Source organism: Equus quagga, chromosome 6 (genome assembly GCF_021613505.1).
Source record: "Equus quagga isolate Etosha38 chromosome 6, UCLA_HA_Equagga_1.0, whole genome shotgun sequence".
NCBI classification, from domain to species: Eukaryota; Metazoa; Chordata; class Mammalia; order Perissodactyla; family Equidae; genus Equus; species Equus quagga.
The window spans coordinates 69,616,906-69,630,974 of record NC_060272.1 but is presented as its reverse complement, the minus strand read 5'-3'; the positions used below and the strand labels follow the sequence as shown (position 1 = coordinate 69,630,974).

At 42.3% G+C, this 14,069-nt stretch overlaps 1 protein-coding gene across 5 annotated transcripts in view; it reads right to left on the bottom strand.

Annotated features, from left to right (window-relative positions):
• STARD13 (StAR related lipid transfer domain containing 13) overlaps positions 1-14,069 on the bottom strand; it is a 488,843-nt gene that overhangs the window by 200,163 nt on the left and 274,611 nt on the right. For 2 of the 5 annotated variants that reach the window (XM_046664323.1, XM_046664330.1), the window contains exon 1: positions 12,397-12,736. The exons of 2 other annotated variants lie outside the window; for them this stretch is intronic. In XM_046664323.1, the coding sequence (XP_046520279.1) occupies positions 12,397-12,520 (124 nt within the window). In that variant the 5' untranslated portion in view covers positions 12,521-12,736. Of the gene's footprint in view, positions 1-11,308; positions 11,367-12,396; positions 12,737-14,069 lie in introns of those variants that run through there. One more of the 5 variants, XM_046664328.1, reaches the window with a different exon arrangement.

Below are 14,069 nucleotides of genomic sequence, written 5' to 3'. Positions count from 1 at the left end.
AAGTAAGAAAAGGCATTCATTCTTTTGTTGCCTCAATGACTAGGTTATTTTACTATGTGGATTATACAGCAGGAGGTAAAAGAATTTTTTAAAATGTAAGACAAACTTTATTATAGCACAAAAAAAATCTTGCTGGGGAGACAAGAACCAGACTGAAACAGTCCACAGAATGAACAGAAAGGCAGGAACTTGAAGCCAGATGAGACCCTGGCCTTTACTAGCTGTATTGGCCTCGGCCAAGTTTCCTCACTTACCCTGTCTTTAAAAAGGGCACGATGATCATGACCCCAGTGCCTTGCTGTGATAGTCCACAGGATTCACAGGATGACGTGTGGAAAAGCACTAAATCAGGGGCGTGACACTCAGCAGGCCCTCATGGTCCTCCTGTCCTCTCACCCGCAAGAGGCCCTCAGATATGGAAGGGGGAGATCATGGCGAGGTGGGAATGGGCCTAGCCAGAATGGCACTGGCAGAAAAATCATGAAGGACTTGAGCTAGTCCTTGAAAATGGGTGGGATGTAGATAGGCAGAAGGGAGATGAAAGTGTTAGGACTGGAAGAGATTGCACGGCACAAGGCATGGAGCCTGGAATAACCATGAGAGTTTAGAGCCATTGCCAGTTACTGGTGATAGGGCAGCGCCGGGCAGGCTGTGAGCAAACAACAACAAAAATCACCTAGGAGACTTGTTAAAAGTGCATACAACAGACACCCCCACACACACTCATATACACTGCCCCCAAGGGGTGATTGTGACTCAGTGGGTCTGGTGAGGAGTCCAGGAGCCTGTATTTTGAAAAGCTGTTCTGGTGTCCTGAAGCTTAGTCAGGTTTGGGAACCATGGGTTTAGTCAACAGCAATTGACTGAACTTACAGAGCAGACTCACACTGGCGGCAGGAGGGTGACCAGAGCAGAAGCCTGGATTCAAGCCCCTCCGCCCCTCACTGGCTGTGAGACCCTGGGTAGTCCGTCATTTTCCTTATCCTCATTTGTCTCATTAACATTGTAGGGATCCTAGCACCTACCCTGCCTTCCTCAAAGGACTTTTGTGAGAACCGATTGATTTTAAGCCACTGTCGCATTATCTTAACGGAAAAACACTTACTGTAAAGTGTTACACAAATACTCAGGATCATCCTTAATCTTCATCGTTGTTATCATGGGGACCCTGGGATGCCAGAATGCCACAGTCAGCTCCCACCTATCACACCCTGTGGTAACCTTGAGGTAACAGTGGGCAGGGCTCTGAAAATAGTTCCATACTGTCACTATGACACCCATAAACAGCTACCCCTTCCTAAGTGTTACACTGTGAGTAGGATGTGGGTCCTAGAGTCATCAAAATCTCACAAATATTACGAGTCATGTGAATTGTGCCACTGTCACAAACCCACATAGCTACAAGTAGTACATAGTACAAGTAGTAGCTATGTGCCACCAACAAGTTACTGACCCTCTCCAAGCCTTGGTTTCCTCATGCATAAAGTGGGGAGAGTATTAGCACCCAGGGCCACCGTGTACAACTGTGTAGGCTGTGCCCCATACAGAGCAAGCTGCCAAGGTGGGCCACGGAGGTTGAAATTCAGCCCAGGGTATACTCACCTGCCTGCACGCCCATGGGCTTCCACTTTCTCAGAGGAGCCACTGTTTGTTCATTGTTTTCTAATTCATGAGCCCAGAGAGGAAGCCATTTTCCACACAGCAAGCTGCTGTGTGTGCTAATAGTGACCCTCGTAGTACCTGCTCCAAAGCCTGGGCATCAAAGGAGAAAATTCATGAAGTCTTCAGCACAATGCCAGGCATACAATAGGGTCCAGTGCAGGGTAGCTGTTAATATCATAATTCTCATTAATTCATTCACTCAACAAGCGTTCACTGTGCACCTTCTATATCCCAGCGACTATGCTAGGGCAACTGGACCATCACAGAGAAGAAGACAACATCCTTTCCCTGGAGGAGCTTGCAGCCTAGGGGCAAATACAGACACTTGAGCAAATTATTACACTCGAGGATTCATACAGGAGACTTTGTCCAGAGTGATACTTATAGTTCAGATTTCTGAATTCTGATGACTGTTGCTATTAAGGTTTAATTTACTCCTACAGATTTCCTATCTGGAAAGTAAAACTTGTTAGGGTTCTTTGATAAAGCTGTTTACATATTTCATTCTTCTCATGTGTTCAGAGCTAAACACACAGAATGGGCTGACCAGGCCACTGCCACTTCATTCTCTTTGTGGACCACCACCTGTGCCCACCTTGGTGCCAGGGCCCTGCTGTCAGGCAGGTCTACTTTCCTACAATATGGGCTAGCATCTGCTTATGAGGGACAGCATCTGCCTACTTATTTACTCCTCAGAACTACGCAAATACATTTTTGTTTGAAGTAGCTTAAGAGCAAATGAAAATGCATGCACTCTTTTTTTATTCAATTGCCCAGAAATACTTTGTACTAAATAATGAACTTAACTTTCAAAGGAAAATGTGTTTTTTTTTAACATTATTAAATGGGATTTCTATGTATAGCTTCTGTTAGCAAAAGAGGATTTAACCCACGCAACTTTATGAGACTAGACTCTGGTCAGCTTTAGAGCTCTTCACAGAGACAGATGGACATAACGACAAAATAAAATGTTGGCAGATATGTGCTGGAAATCCCTGGTGATAAATTATAGGCTTTATTACCACCTCTCCTAATTTCCTTTTCTGAGTAAGTAGTCCTAGGTGAAACCTACACAGGAAACAGCCTTAATGGTTTTAATAGCAGTGGTTTAATGAATTAATGTATTATGAGTATTGTAAATAAATTTTTAATTAAGAAAGAGTTTACTTAAGAAGTTTTCAAAACAAGCCTCGGATCTGAAAATCCAGCATGCCAAGAGTTGGAATTTGTCCCAATCTCCTATTATACCTAAGTACCGCAATACCTTAAAAAAACTAATTAAAATATTTGCCTCAAGATATGTAATAACTAAAATATAACCATTATAACTCTGTAAACACTAGGGGTGATGTTGCTGCCTTATTTCATAATGATGCTGTCAGAATCAATAAACAATAAAATAAAACAAACACACTTTCTGTCCTGGGAGATCACCTTCCCTAAAAGCAAGGGGCACAGAGCACGTGGATTGTACATTGCAAATGCTGAAGGGAAGGCTTCCAAGGTCCCTTCCAGATCTAATATCCTGTGATTTTACACATTGCTTTCATCTTACTTAAATAACACCAAATCACCAATGAAGGTAAACTCACAAATCAAGGCATGATTCGACAAGAGATCGGCTTTCCCTGAATGCAGGACCAGCTACATCATTTGCCAGGCCAGTACACAATGAAAATATGGGCCTTCGATTATTATGGGTCAACAATTATTAATAATTTCAAAATGGTAACAGCAGAGCATTAAACTAAGTGCAGGGCACTTCTGAGCCTGAGTGTGGGGCAGGGACTGCTGAGATTCCGCAGGTGTTTCAGGCCCTGGACTCCTAGCTTGTCCACTTCCTGTTCCTTCTCCAATTCTGGCAGGTGTACTTCCAGTAACAGAAAGTAGCAGTTCTAAGTTGCTGCTGTGATGGAGGCTAGGTCATCAAAGCAGCATAGAGAATGACACTGGCAGGCATCCTTGGGGATGCTTCTGGGCTTCTGCCCTCTCTCTTTTCTATCAGAACATCCTATGAAATCCACACAGAAAGGGAGCTAAAAGACTTACAGCATTAAGTTTCCTTTAGACAAATGGTCTAATTTTATAGACTCATTGATCTTTAAAGCTAAATGGGACCTTGGAGATTATCTAGTCCACCTTCTCTCATTTTAATTAGGTCTCCATCAAATTCCATTTAGGCCAAGGGCACGGTAATGAATTCTTGGTTGCATAGCTCTAAAGCGGATGGTGATTCTGATGAACAAACCATGATTGATGATCTTCAGAAAGACAAAATGTTCATATAATGAACGATTCATCCTATAAGTGGATTTATATAAAATGCTGCCAGCCATGCTAACGACATACGTAGTAGTTGATTTCTTTTATCCCAGTCAGAGCAAAATGAGTGAAACTAATGTCTTAGCACTTGGAAATCCCCGAACATGGGATCTAGAATGGGTTCATCAGATATGGGAATAAGGCAGATGAACCCAGGTGTCAAAGAGGTAGGTGGTTTAAGGCTGGAGCTAAAGGCATCCCCTTTATCAGGAAATACGTCTCTGTTGCTCTATTTCCTACTTACATGTACACATACATATATATATATATATACACATATTTTAAATAAACTCTTATACAGTGTTTATGAGAGGCCAGACACCATGCTAAATGCTTTGAAAATATTAACTCATTTAATCCTCATAACAACCCTATGAGGTAAGTACTATGCTTATCCTCCTCTTTAAAGATGAGAAAACTGAGGAACACTGAGATTGATTATCTCGCTCAAGGACCCACTGTTGCAGTGGTAGAGGCAGGATTAAACCCCCTGTAGTCTTGGCTCTAGTCGCTGCTGTTAACCACTAGATCATGACGCTGAGCCAATGACTTTCCATCATGCCCAAAACCATGAGGCCCGCTCTCCACTATGCACCAAAAATAAAACGACATGCATTTACAACGGGCCATCTATGCTCCCAGCACTGTAGCCACAGCTGTGGCAAATATTTACATCAACATTATGACCGAACTGATGCTAATTTCACAGACGTTAATCACCGTTCCACAGTTGTGATTTTATACATATGATGATATCTCAAGTCGCTTCAATCCCTTTTCCACCATCGTAGTGCTGCTCTGAAGGGTTAAGAGCACACAGATTCAGATTTAAGAGCTAGAAATCAAACACCTAGCATGAAGCTTCTCTTCTTTCTTTCCGGAAAGAGTAAAACAGCCTATATGACAATACTTGAAACATGTAAAAGCTTTTTTGACTTATTTTCATTCTAACAATTGCTCTTCTTTTATGTCTATTGCTTATGAAGTCTTTTCTTGGGACTAAAATAAATATGTAATTTATTTCCAAGACCATGGGGACAACTCCTCATGGCTAGGAAAGTGCAACCCATCACGTTTGGGAGAGATGTGTGATAAATACTACTCAGCGTCAGGCAATGGAGGGAAGCAGTATCTTGCCATCCTTGTGACAACCTGTGCATCCTCATGCAGCAGTAGGTTAGTATAACTTAGACTGTTATATTCAAGACATCCAAATATTCGTACTTTTAGGCCATTATTCTAATGATAAATATTAGGGCTCGATAGAAAACATTTTCAAAGATCCTTCAAGGAACCCGAAAATGTTTTCACTTTATCCAGATGGAGAGAAGACAAGAAGCGTAAGACTTTCCAATTTAACGTCATTGTGAGTAAATGTTTTAATTTTCATAGGGTTGCACAACCATTTTCTCTGTTGTTCATTTAATTTCCTATATAGGAAGGAGAAAGTATTCAACAAACACAGTATGCCATGATGAAATATGGATAACATATGCTCTATTACATGAAATAACAGAACCGTAAGATTCTTAAAATTTTATTTTAGATAAATATGTTACTAAGGAAATATTTTGCCTGAGAATGTAAGATGGCTTGAGACAGCAGATTTACAAATACAATATTGTGCAGTCATGGCACATTCTATACTGTCCTTTTGCAATTTCTGGAAGCTTGCTCTATTTCTGGTTAAATAGATGAGTTAAGTGATTTGAGCAGCATAATAAAGTTTGTGTGTTCTGCCAGGATAAAACCACGGTACTGAATTAATATCCTGCACTACAGTCCCAACATGCTTTCACAAGGATGCTATTTCATGGCTCAATAAATACTTATTGACTAACTACAAACATGGCAAAAATGTTTGTCCTTCAACTTGACTGTTTTAGGGGTAAACGTTCAAGGATTCTGAAAAAAGCCCAGGAATGTTGTAACACTTTTCAAACCACTGTCATTTTCATTTTGCAATTATCACTAAACTTGCAAAAGAGCAGGATAGAAATATGTTATTAGATAAACCCCCAGAAAAACTACAAGGTCTCCAAGCAAATTTTTCTTTATAAGTTGTTTTGTTCAAGACAAGGTTTAAAAAGCACAAATGAGGAGACTATATTCATTTCAAAAGACATGTGCCCCATATCTAAACGATCAAGTTGGTGGCTCACAAAACTTGTATCAAATGGTCTTCTCAAAGAATTCTAGCCAACTAGTGGGGCTTGTGTCTCTTATTCAGAGCAGCCATCAGCAATTAATGAAAATGGTTCTTTCTTTGCTCCAGTTCTGGGAGGAAATTATGTTACTTCCAAGGGTTAGCAAGCATATAGCAGAGAGGTTAGGCCAAGTTTAATTTACTCTCCTTACAAACACGAAAATTTAAGATGTTGTTATTTATTTTTCTCTGAGAAATTTCCCTTCAATCAACTTTATTAGGGACAAAGCATAACTGATAAAGGTCAGTAAATGATGCAATACTGGAAAATTCAATATACAGAACCTTTCTTAGAAGCTAAGCTTCATTTGGTTAGACTATTCCCGGATATCATGACACTAAAGAAATCACCTTTCGAATATAAAGTTCTTACTTCATTAAACGTGGGGCCAACAAGTTATAGTAACCACAGAAGTATTCCTGAGAAGAGCATTTCTATTTAATTAACTATATTTCTATTTTTTAAGTATGAGGGGCAACCTTGAAAAGTCTTTCCTTCAACTGTTATTTAAAATATTTATTTTTACTTTGCAATATCACTTCTAAATCGAAAAGGTCTATTTTTTTAACGAGAAATATTTTTTATGATTATTTTTATTCACCAACAGTTCTGGGACCAAATAAATAAATCTGTCACAAAAGGTCATTCGATATAGCACTACTATTGTTCTTTTATAAGAATGTTGAATTTAGGAACAGTATTGCTATTTTTCTAATTCTCCAGAAATTTACCACACGTATAGCATACACAGTTCAAGCCCAAATATTGCGGTCCAAATAAAGGATGCCCGAGGTCTTGGTCCTTGGCCCCCTCCTCTTACGCATAATCTCCCCCTAAGTAACCCCATCCAGCCCGAAGTCTTTAGACATATGCCATATGCCAGTAACTCCCAGATTTATATCTCTGGGTTTGACTTTTCTCCCAAACCTATACTTGTAACATCCAACTCTTTGATTTTTACTTTTGTATGTCTGATAGGCATCTTTGGCCTAATCTGGCCAAAAGAGAACTCCTCACTACTCTTCTGTCTTAGACAAAAGAAAGTTCCTTTGACAAGTGCAAAATGCAAATCTGCCAGTTGTCTCCAGCTCAGCCCACGGCACTACAAACCTAGGAGTTCTTGATCCTCTCCCTCACCTGCAATGACCAATCTATCCGCATTGCTGTCTCTACTTCCAACACATATTCCAAATCTGTCCCTTTCTCTCCATTTCCATCACCATGACCCTGGTCCATGTCACTGTTCATCTCTCACCTCGATCACTCTGGTAGAAATTTATTCAGGTTCTGTTGCTCCTCTGCTTAAAATCCTTCGCTTCTTATCATGTGTAGAACCAGATCCAACTTCCTGCCCTGGCACCAAGGCCCAACCTGATCTTAGAACCTGACCCCACCCACACCTCTGACACTCTCTCCTGCCACCTACTTGTACCCCTTTTTTCATTACGTTCCAGGCATACTGGCCTTTTTATTCTGTTTTGCAGAATTATTGCAGGCTTATTCTAACCTCACTTAAGCAAAACTTTTCCTTGAGGTTTAGAATATGACCTTGTATTGGACGTAGACTTTTGCGAGTTATCACATGGTAGTTAATGTAAGTCAGTGGTTCTCAAACAGGACTGCACATTGGAACCACCTGCAGAGCTTTAAAAAATGCTGATCCCCAGGTGCCATCCAAACTGAATCACAATCTCTGGGAGGTGACCAGAGCATTCATATTTCTGAAAGTCTCCAGATGAATCTATACATAGCTAAAGTTGAAAACCCTTAGATAAGTGATGTGTTCTCTGATTTTATTGTTTATTTATTTGACTTAGATTTTTTTTTCTTGGTTACTGTTAATATAAATCACATCTAAATCACTCTTTTTTCAAGAGATGTTGAAAGGAAAAATCTGACAGAGTAGGATGGCCTGGTCTTTACAGTAAAGTGATAATAAAAAGGAAGGACTGATATAAAACACATGAAAGGGATCAGCTAGTATCATCCTCTTCTTTTTGATATCACGGAACACATGTAGATTTTAATAAGAAACTGTTTTATGGCCCATGCTCCACTCTTGATCTCACTCTGCATTAAAGTCCCAATCTCGTGTTGACATCACATCACAGGATGCTACTGTTGACTTTGAGAATGAATGAACCTGTTTTAACATGACGAGAACTCACTGAAATTTGGTGGAATTAGCATTTCTAACGAAACTCAAACTTTTCAGTGTTTTAAGGTAGTTTATTCTTGGCAGCAGTATAACTTCCTGTGTCTAAGAGAAATGATTTAAAATGAGACTATAAAAGAGATCAAAAGACTTGGACATCAATTAGTTCACAAGCTACCTAAATATTGTTATGTGAGTATAAAGGAATCAAACACATGGATTACATTTCCATTAAAATAGAGTAGGGCTTTAAAATAAAGGAACAGAAAGCTTTAGAAAACCCATTGGATTTTCTCAGACCTTAACATTCGAAAAGTAGATCAAGCTGCCTACAAACACCGAAAGCTAAAGGATACGCTTCCGCCTAGAGAACTGAATGATGCTTCAAAAATTAAGAAGTTTCACCAGTGGTGGCTGATTTGGGATGTGGGGAAGCCAAAAGAAACTGTCACTCGCCCACCTTGAAGAAACCTACACTTATGCTTTATGACAGTGTCTTATTCTTGCAGCCCTTGGCTTCTTAAAGAGATGGTAGTGGGCAGGGCACAACTCATAGCGGCCCCCAACAAGCTAGACGTATGGCTGTTTGTTTCAAATCTCTACAAGCCCATATACTAACCAGTCCAATAGGATGACTAGGGGACAAGCTATTTTAGGTGCCTGGGGTTAACTTTGTCACTTCAGGAGGAAAGAAAGAGCAATTTTTCCAGCTACCATTGTTATTCTTTTTTTAAACTAACTGCATGTGACAGCGAGCCTTTGAGAAAGGATTTGAGGTCCATGTGTCTCCAGAAAGGCTATGGAGGAGGCAGTGTAATGTAACAGAAAATGGAAACAGATGGCCTTTGACTTCTGACAACCTGAATTAGAATCTTGCTTTGAACACTATGAACTTTGTCATCTTGGGAATAAACAACAATTACCACCATTGTTACAGTAATCGATACTGAGATGACCGGTGAGAAAAACTCTCCCTGACCCTTATGAGGATTAGAGTCTTGGGAAATTAAGAAGTACTCATTGGGAAAAACCCCACAATCTGCTGAAAATATGGCAGCCACTACAGAACTGGAAAGCCCAAGAAGACTTCACAATATCAGTCCTTCTTTAACAATAACTCCCTTTTACAATTTTGTAATGAAACGAACATGTTTGAACATCATTCACATCTTATCTTTCCATTGGTTTCATTATTTGTGTCATTGTGACAAATGTTAAGAAATGCTTTTCCTAATTATGTATAACCCCCTCCTTCCTAAATATGGTCCCACAGCACAGAAACCCAAAGGCTTCAATATGTTTAAGTACTTCTAGTTCTTCTTGTCTTTCTGTTTCATTGACAAGACAGCCTTTCAGGAAGAGAAGTAAGAGTGAGTTAGAATTCGAATTTCCTTCCTTGGGATGTCAAAAAGCAAAAGGGAGAATCAAATACCTTCAGAATGCTGTAGACAACAAACACAAGTTTGTCATAAGACACTTATTGTTCTATTGACTAATGGCAATAAGAAGAAAATTTTAACTTTTATCTGATAGAAAAAGGCTAAAAGAGAAAAAAAGAAAAAGCCAGTAGCCTCTTATGATGCCTTGGTGGGGCAAATGCTCTCTGGGGGTACATTCATCTAGTTGGTTATTCTGACATTGTGAACTGGACCATATAAAGCACACTTCTACAAATGAAGAACCCTTTCACCTAGAATTGATGCCAACATTAATAACTTAAGTATTTCAGTGTCTCATAGCCAAAGTTCCATATTTTAGCTACCTTAACAAGAAAACCCAAGAAAATCAATTTGCATCTAAAAGCTCCTTCATGGAGTTGGCTTGGTTTTGTGGCAAGCATCCCAGCTTGCTGAGAGAAGCAGAAGTCTGCTTCACAGAGGATTGTTTGGTCCCAGTTGAATAACCTGCTGGCATCCACTGTTAGCAGAGCGGTAAGCAGATTATGGGTGAGCAGATATTAATATTCTGATTAAACATTTTAAAACCTCATACCACTATTTTAAAAAATAATTGCACTACTCTGGGAGAACTCTTATGCTCACCATTCTGAAGCCACTTTTAGCCTTAATTTTTATGTATTCATGATCTTAAAATCTCTACCTATGGTTTATTTCCCAGAATCAAAACTTTTTCTCCCATTGCCTTAACTGAACTGCAGTGTCTAAGATTCATGTGAATAAATGACTTTCCCGGACAATCTTAGCGGTTTTAAGTCTTTACATTACACTCTCTTCCTTCCCAGAACTCCTTTTGAAAAAGACAAGGCTGCAGTCATCTTTGGCCTCGGCTTCTAAAAAAACCCAGCACAGCCTTGGCAGCCCTCCTGGAAAGACTTCTTGTTTCCTGAGGATCCATTGATTTAACAAATTTAACAAACTTAAATAACAGAAGCTATAAAAGAGACATTTGCAGCAAGCATTCTGAAGTTATGAAGCAACAAAAGTTTACTAGACCACAAAAATTTCTATAACACCTTTCATCATGTAGATTATACAATTCAGCATGATAACAGGGAAAATTATTAATTATTATTAATTGAGGTCTGCAATGCACATAGAGGTCTTTAAAAATCAACAGTCAAACTACTGGGTTACCACAACTTATTTCTGGTCCAGACTGAAAAGTCTGTTTATTTCTTGAGTGTTTACTAAATGGGGCCACTGTGTCGGAGAGAAAATATGGGATGAACATTTTAAGCTGACCACACTGAGGGTTGGAATCGGCTGCAATCCTTACTTCTAATTTGATCAGTTAGGCTGATAAGGACCTAACCCTCAAGGAGACAAACACGGCATCTACTCCAGAATGATGACAGGCTGATGGAGAGATGTGGCTGCATTCCTGTAACGGCAGAGCATCTAGCAAATTACTTCTACACTAAGGAAAAGGGGGAGGAGCCCAGAGAAGTTTAGAATCTCCCATCTCACCCTTGGCATCCCTTCCCTCTGCCCAGGCTTCATACCTTCTTCTTCTCTAGAACTCTCTTCCATCCCTGTGGTCACTGGCCAACTCAGGAGATACTGTTGGAGAGACAGGAGGCAACAAGGTCCAGAGACAGGACTTGTAGTCAGCTCAGGGGCCCTTCCAACCACACTTCCCCAATTCCTGGAACATCTTCCAGCAGCTAATGCTTGGGGAAAGCAGTCCTAAATCCTACACTGCGCTGCCTAGGAACCCTGCTACCAGGAGGGACTACTTTCCCTTTGTGGGGCGGGAATGATGCTGTGACTAACCAGACCCAAAGCTCCCGGCGAGGGCTCTGAGAAGACTCAGACCTCTCATTGCATCTGCGGCCCTACAAAAAGAAGGTTCCATGGAGCATGCACACGCGTAAGGTCACAGCCTGAAGGCTGGTGGAGGTGCCAAGAAAGGGGCTGTCGTTCAGACCTAAGCAAGGATTAAGGACTCCTTGACTAATAATCACCTCTTCTCTTCCTCTGATTCATAGGCAATGGATTCCAAAAGGGCGGCCCCTCTTTTGCAACCCCAAAGTGAGCAGAGCCTGATACACAGCAGGACAGAGGCTGTGGGCAGCTATCTGCTTGCACCAACAGCTGTCCACCTGTCTTTCCCCCAATCCTCTCCCTCTACCCGCCAAACGTCTAGTCTGTCAGAGCTGTGGAGACTAGACACTGGCAAGGGACATGTCCCATGTGGAAAAGGCGAAGTAGGGAGAGGGGCAGCCCTCGTGGAGGGCCACTTGGGCTGGGCCCTCCTCATTCATTCACTGGGCAGGGGTGGACGGCGGCGGGGCAGGCAAGCCCAGGCGAAGCGGCCGCCCGAAGGAAGACTGGCCAGGTAACCCCTACCCCTGCTCTCGCCCCACGTGCAGCGCCGGCCGAGCTGTCAGCATGCGCGGGGCGCGGGGCGCGCGGGGCGGCGGGCTCTGGGGCCGGGCCCAGGGCGGGTGGTGCACCAGCCGGCTTGGCCCACACCCGGCTCTGGAAACCCGTGCCTGGAGCCCTCCGCAGCGGCTGGCGGTGGGCTGGGGCGGGCGACGCCGGCGCCTCCTCCCGCCCCCGCGGGCCCCGGCGTGTCGCGGGCACCGACCTGCCAGCCGTCTCTCCCGGACGTTCTTCCACAGCAGATCCCAGGCTCTGGTCGTGGAGTCCCGCAGCTGCTCGCTGATGGACCGCCGGAGCTGCGTTTGGAAAGGTTTCCGTTTGCTGGTCATTTTAGATCCGTCCTCATAACGACCAGCGGGCTCGCCACCGCCACTCCCGCGTGGCCCGCAACTCAGACTCCAGGCGACTCGAGACGCCAGACCCGGGACTCCCGCTGGGGTCCCGGCACCCGCCGCGGGCGCGACATGGGTACGCCGCCGTCCGGCGCTGGTGGCTCCTCCGCGCGCACGGCCCGGGATGCCTAGCCACCCCGCGCGCCCCGCAAGGTTAACCTCTGCGCTCCGTCAACTCCTCTACTCCTTTCCCACTTTCCCTCCTCTCCCTCCCTCCGCTCTCCTCCCTCCCCCGCCCTCCCCCTCTCTCCCGGACTGCTTAGCGCCCCACTCCTTCCCCAGCGAGCTCTCCCTCCCTCGCCTAAACCTGGCAGCGTGGTCCCCATGGCCCCGCTGAGGGAGTTCTCACCCCCTTTTCAATTTCACTCAGACCCTGGGCTGCACCATATTCCTCCTATTTCTTGATGGTTTCCGTCTTTCAGTCTCAGAAACCGCCAGCATCACAACAATCATAAACTATGTCACAGCTAGAGCCATAATAACTCATCTTAGTTTTCTTGAGTTCAAATCACTTGAAATCAGCTACTCAGTTTGGAGGGTTTTTTGGAGTTCAAAACTGGTGCTTTTGTATTGTGTGTTACTGTTTCCTGGTTTCATCAATGAAATGATTTTCTGGCTGCAGTCTACAATCAAATTTAAGTGGTTTAAAGAGTCAAAATAGATTCATTACACAGCCATAGTGTAGAAGGAAAATAAATTGTAAATAATTAAGATGAAACCGTGAGGAGCCTACATAAAGTAGATTTACATACTCTGGTAAAGCATTAAAATCTGTATGCAGTTGAAAAGTTAGGTATTATGAAGAAGAGAAATATGAAAACAGAAGAATTTTACGGTATTTTAGCCAATAACATAAAGTAGGCTTGTTATTAGAAATTAACTCTGATTCCTGTAGGGAAGAGGGAGGAAATGTGCTGGCTGTTTAAGAAATACCTGAGGAGATGGTGTCCAAGTCACTTTCCAGGCTCCAAGGCCTCCATCATAAAATGCAGACGTAGAGCTCAGGCCTGACGTGTCCTGCTATTCTCGAGGTTTTGCTTCCAAAATGCTTGGAGGACCTCAGAGAAAGTAATTATGACAACCTTGGATGTAATTCACTGATAATGATTAATGGCTTACATCTCAAGTTCGTGAGAGGAGCTGAAATAGTTCAAAAGAGAGTTTTCTGAATTATCTAAACAGTAAAATTGCTCGAATCTCATTTCTTTTTAAATGTCTTTGTACCAGACCGCCAAGTGAGAACCAAAGTTTAGTCAGCTGGTGGTTTTTTTACTTTCTCCCTCTTTGGTTTTTCATTTCAGGTGCTACATGTGAAGTTTGAAAATTAAAGTGTCCATCCTCCCTCTGTTATATAAATTGCTACAGGCTTAAGGAGTAGAAATTAACAGCTGCCTTCTACAACTCCACATTTTTAGTAAATATTCCCTCCACCAGTTTATATTGTTGGTAGAGAATGGGGGGAGAAATGATGATAAAAAGTGTTTAT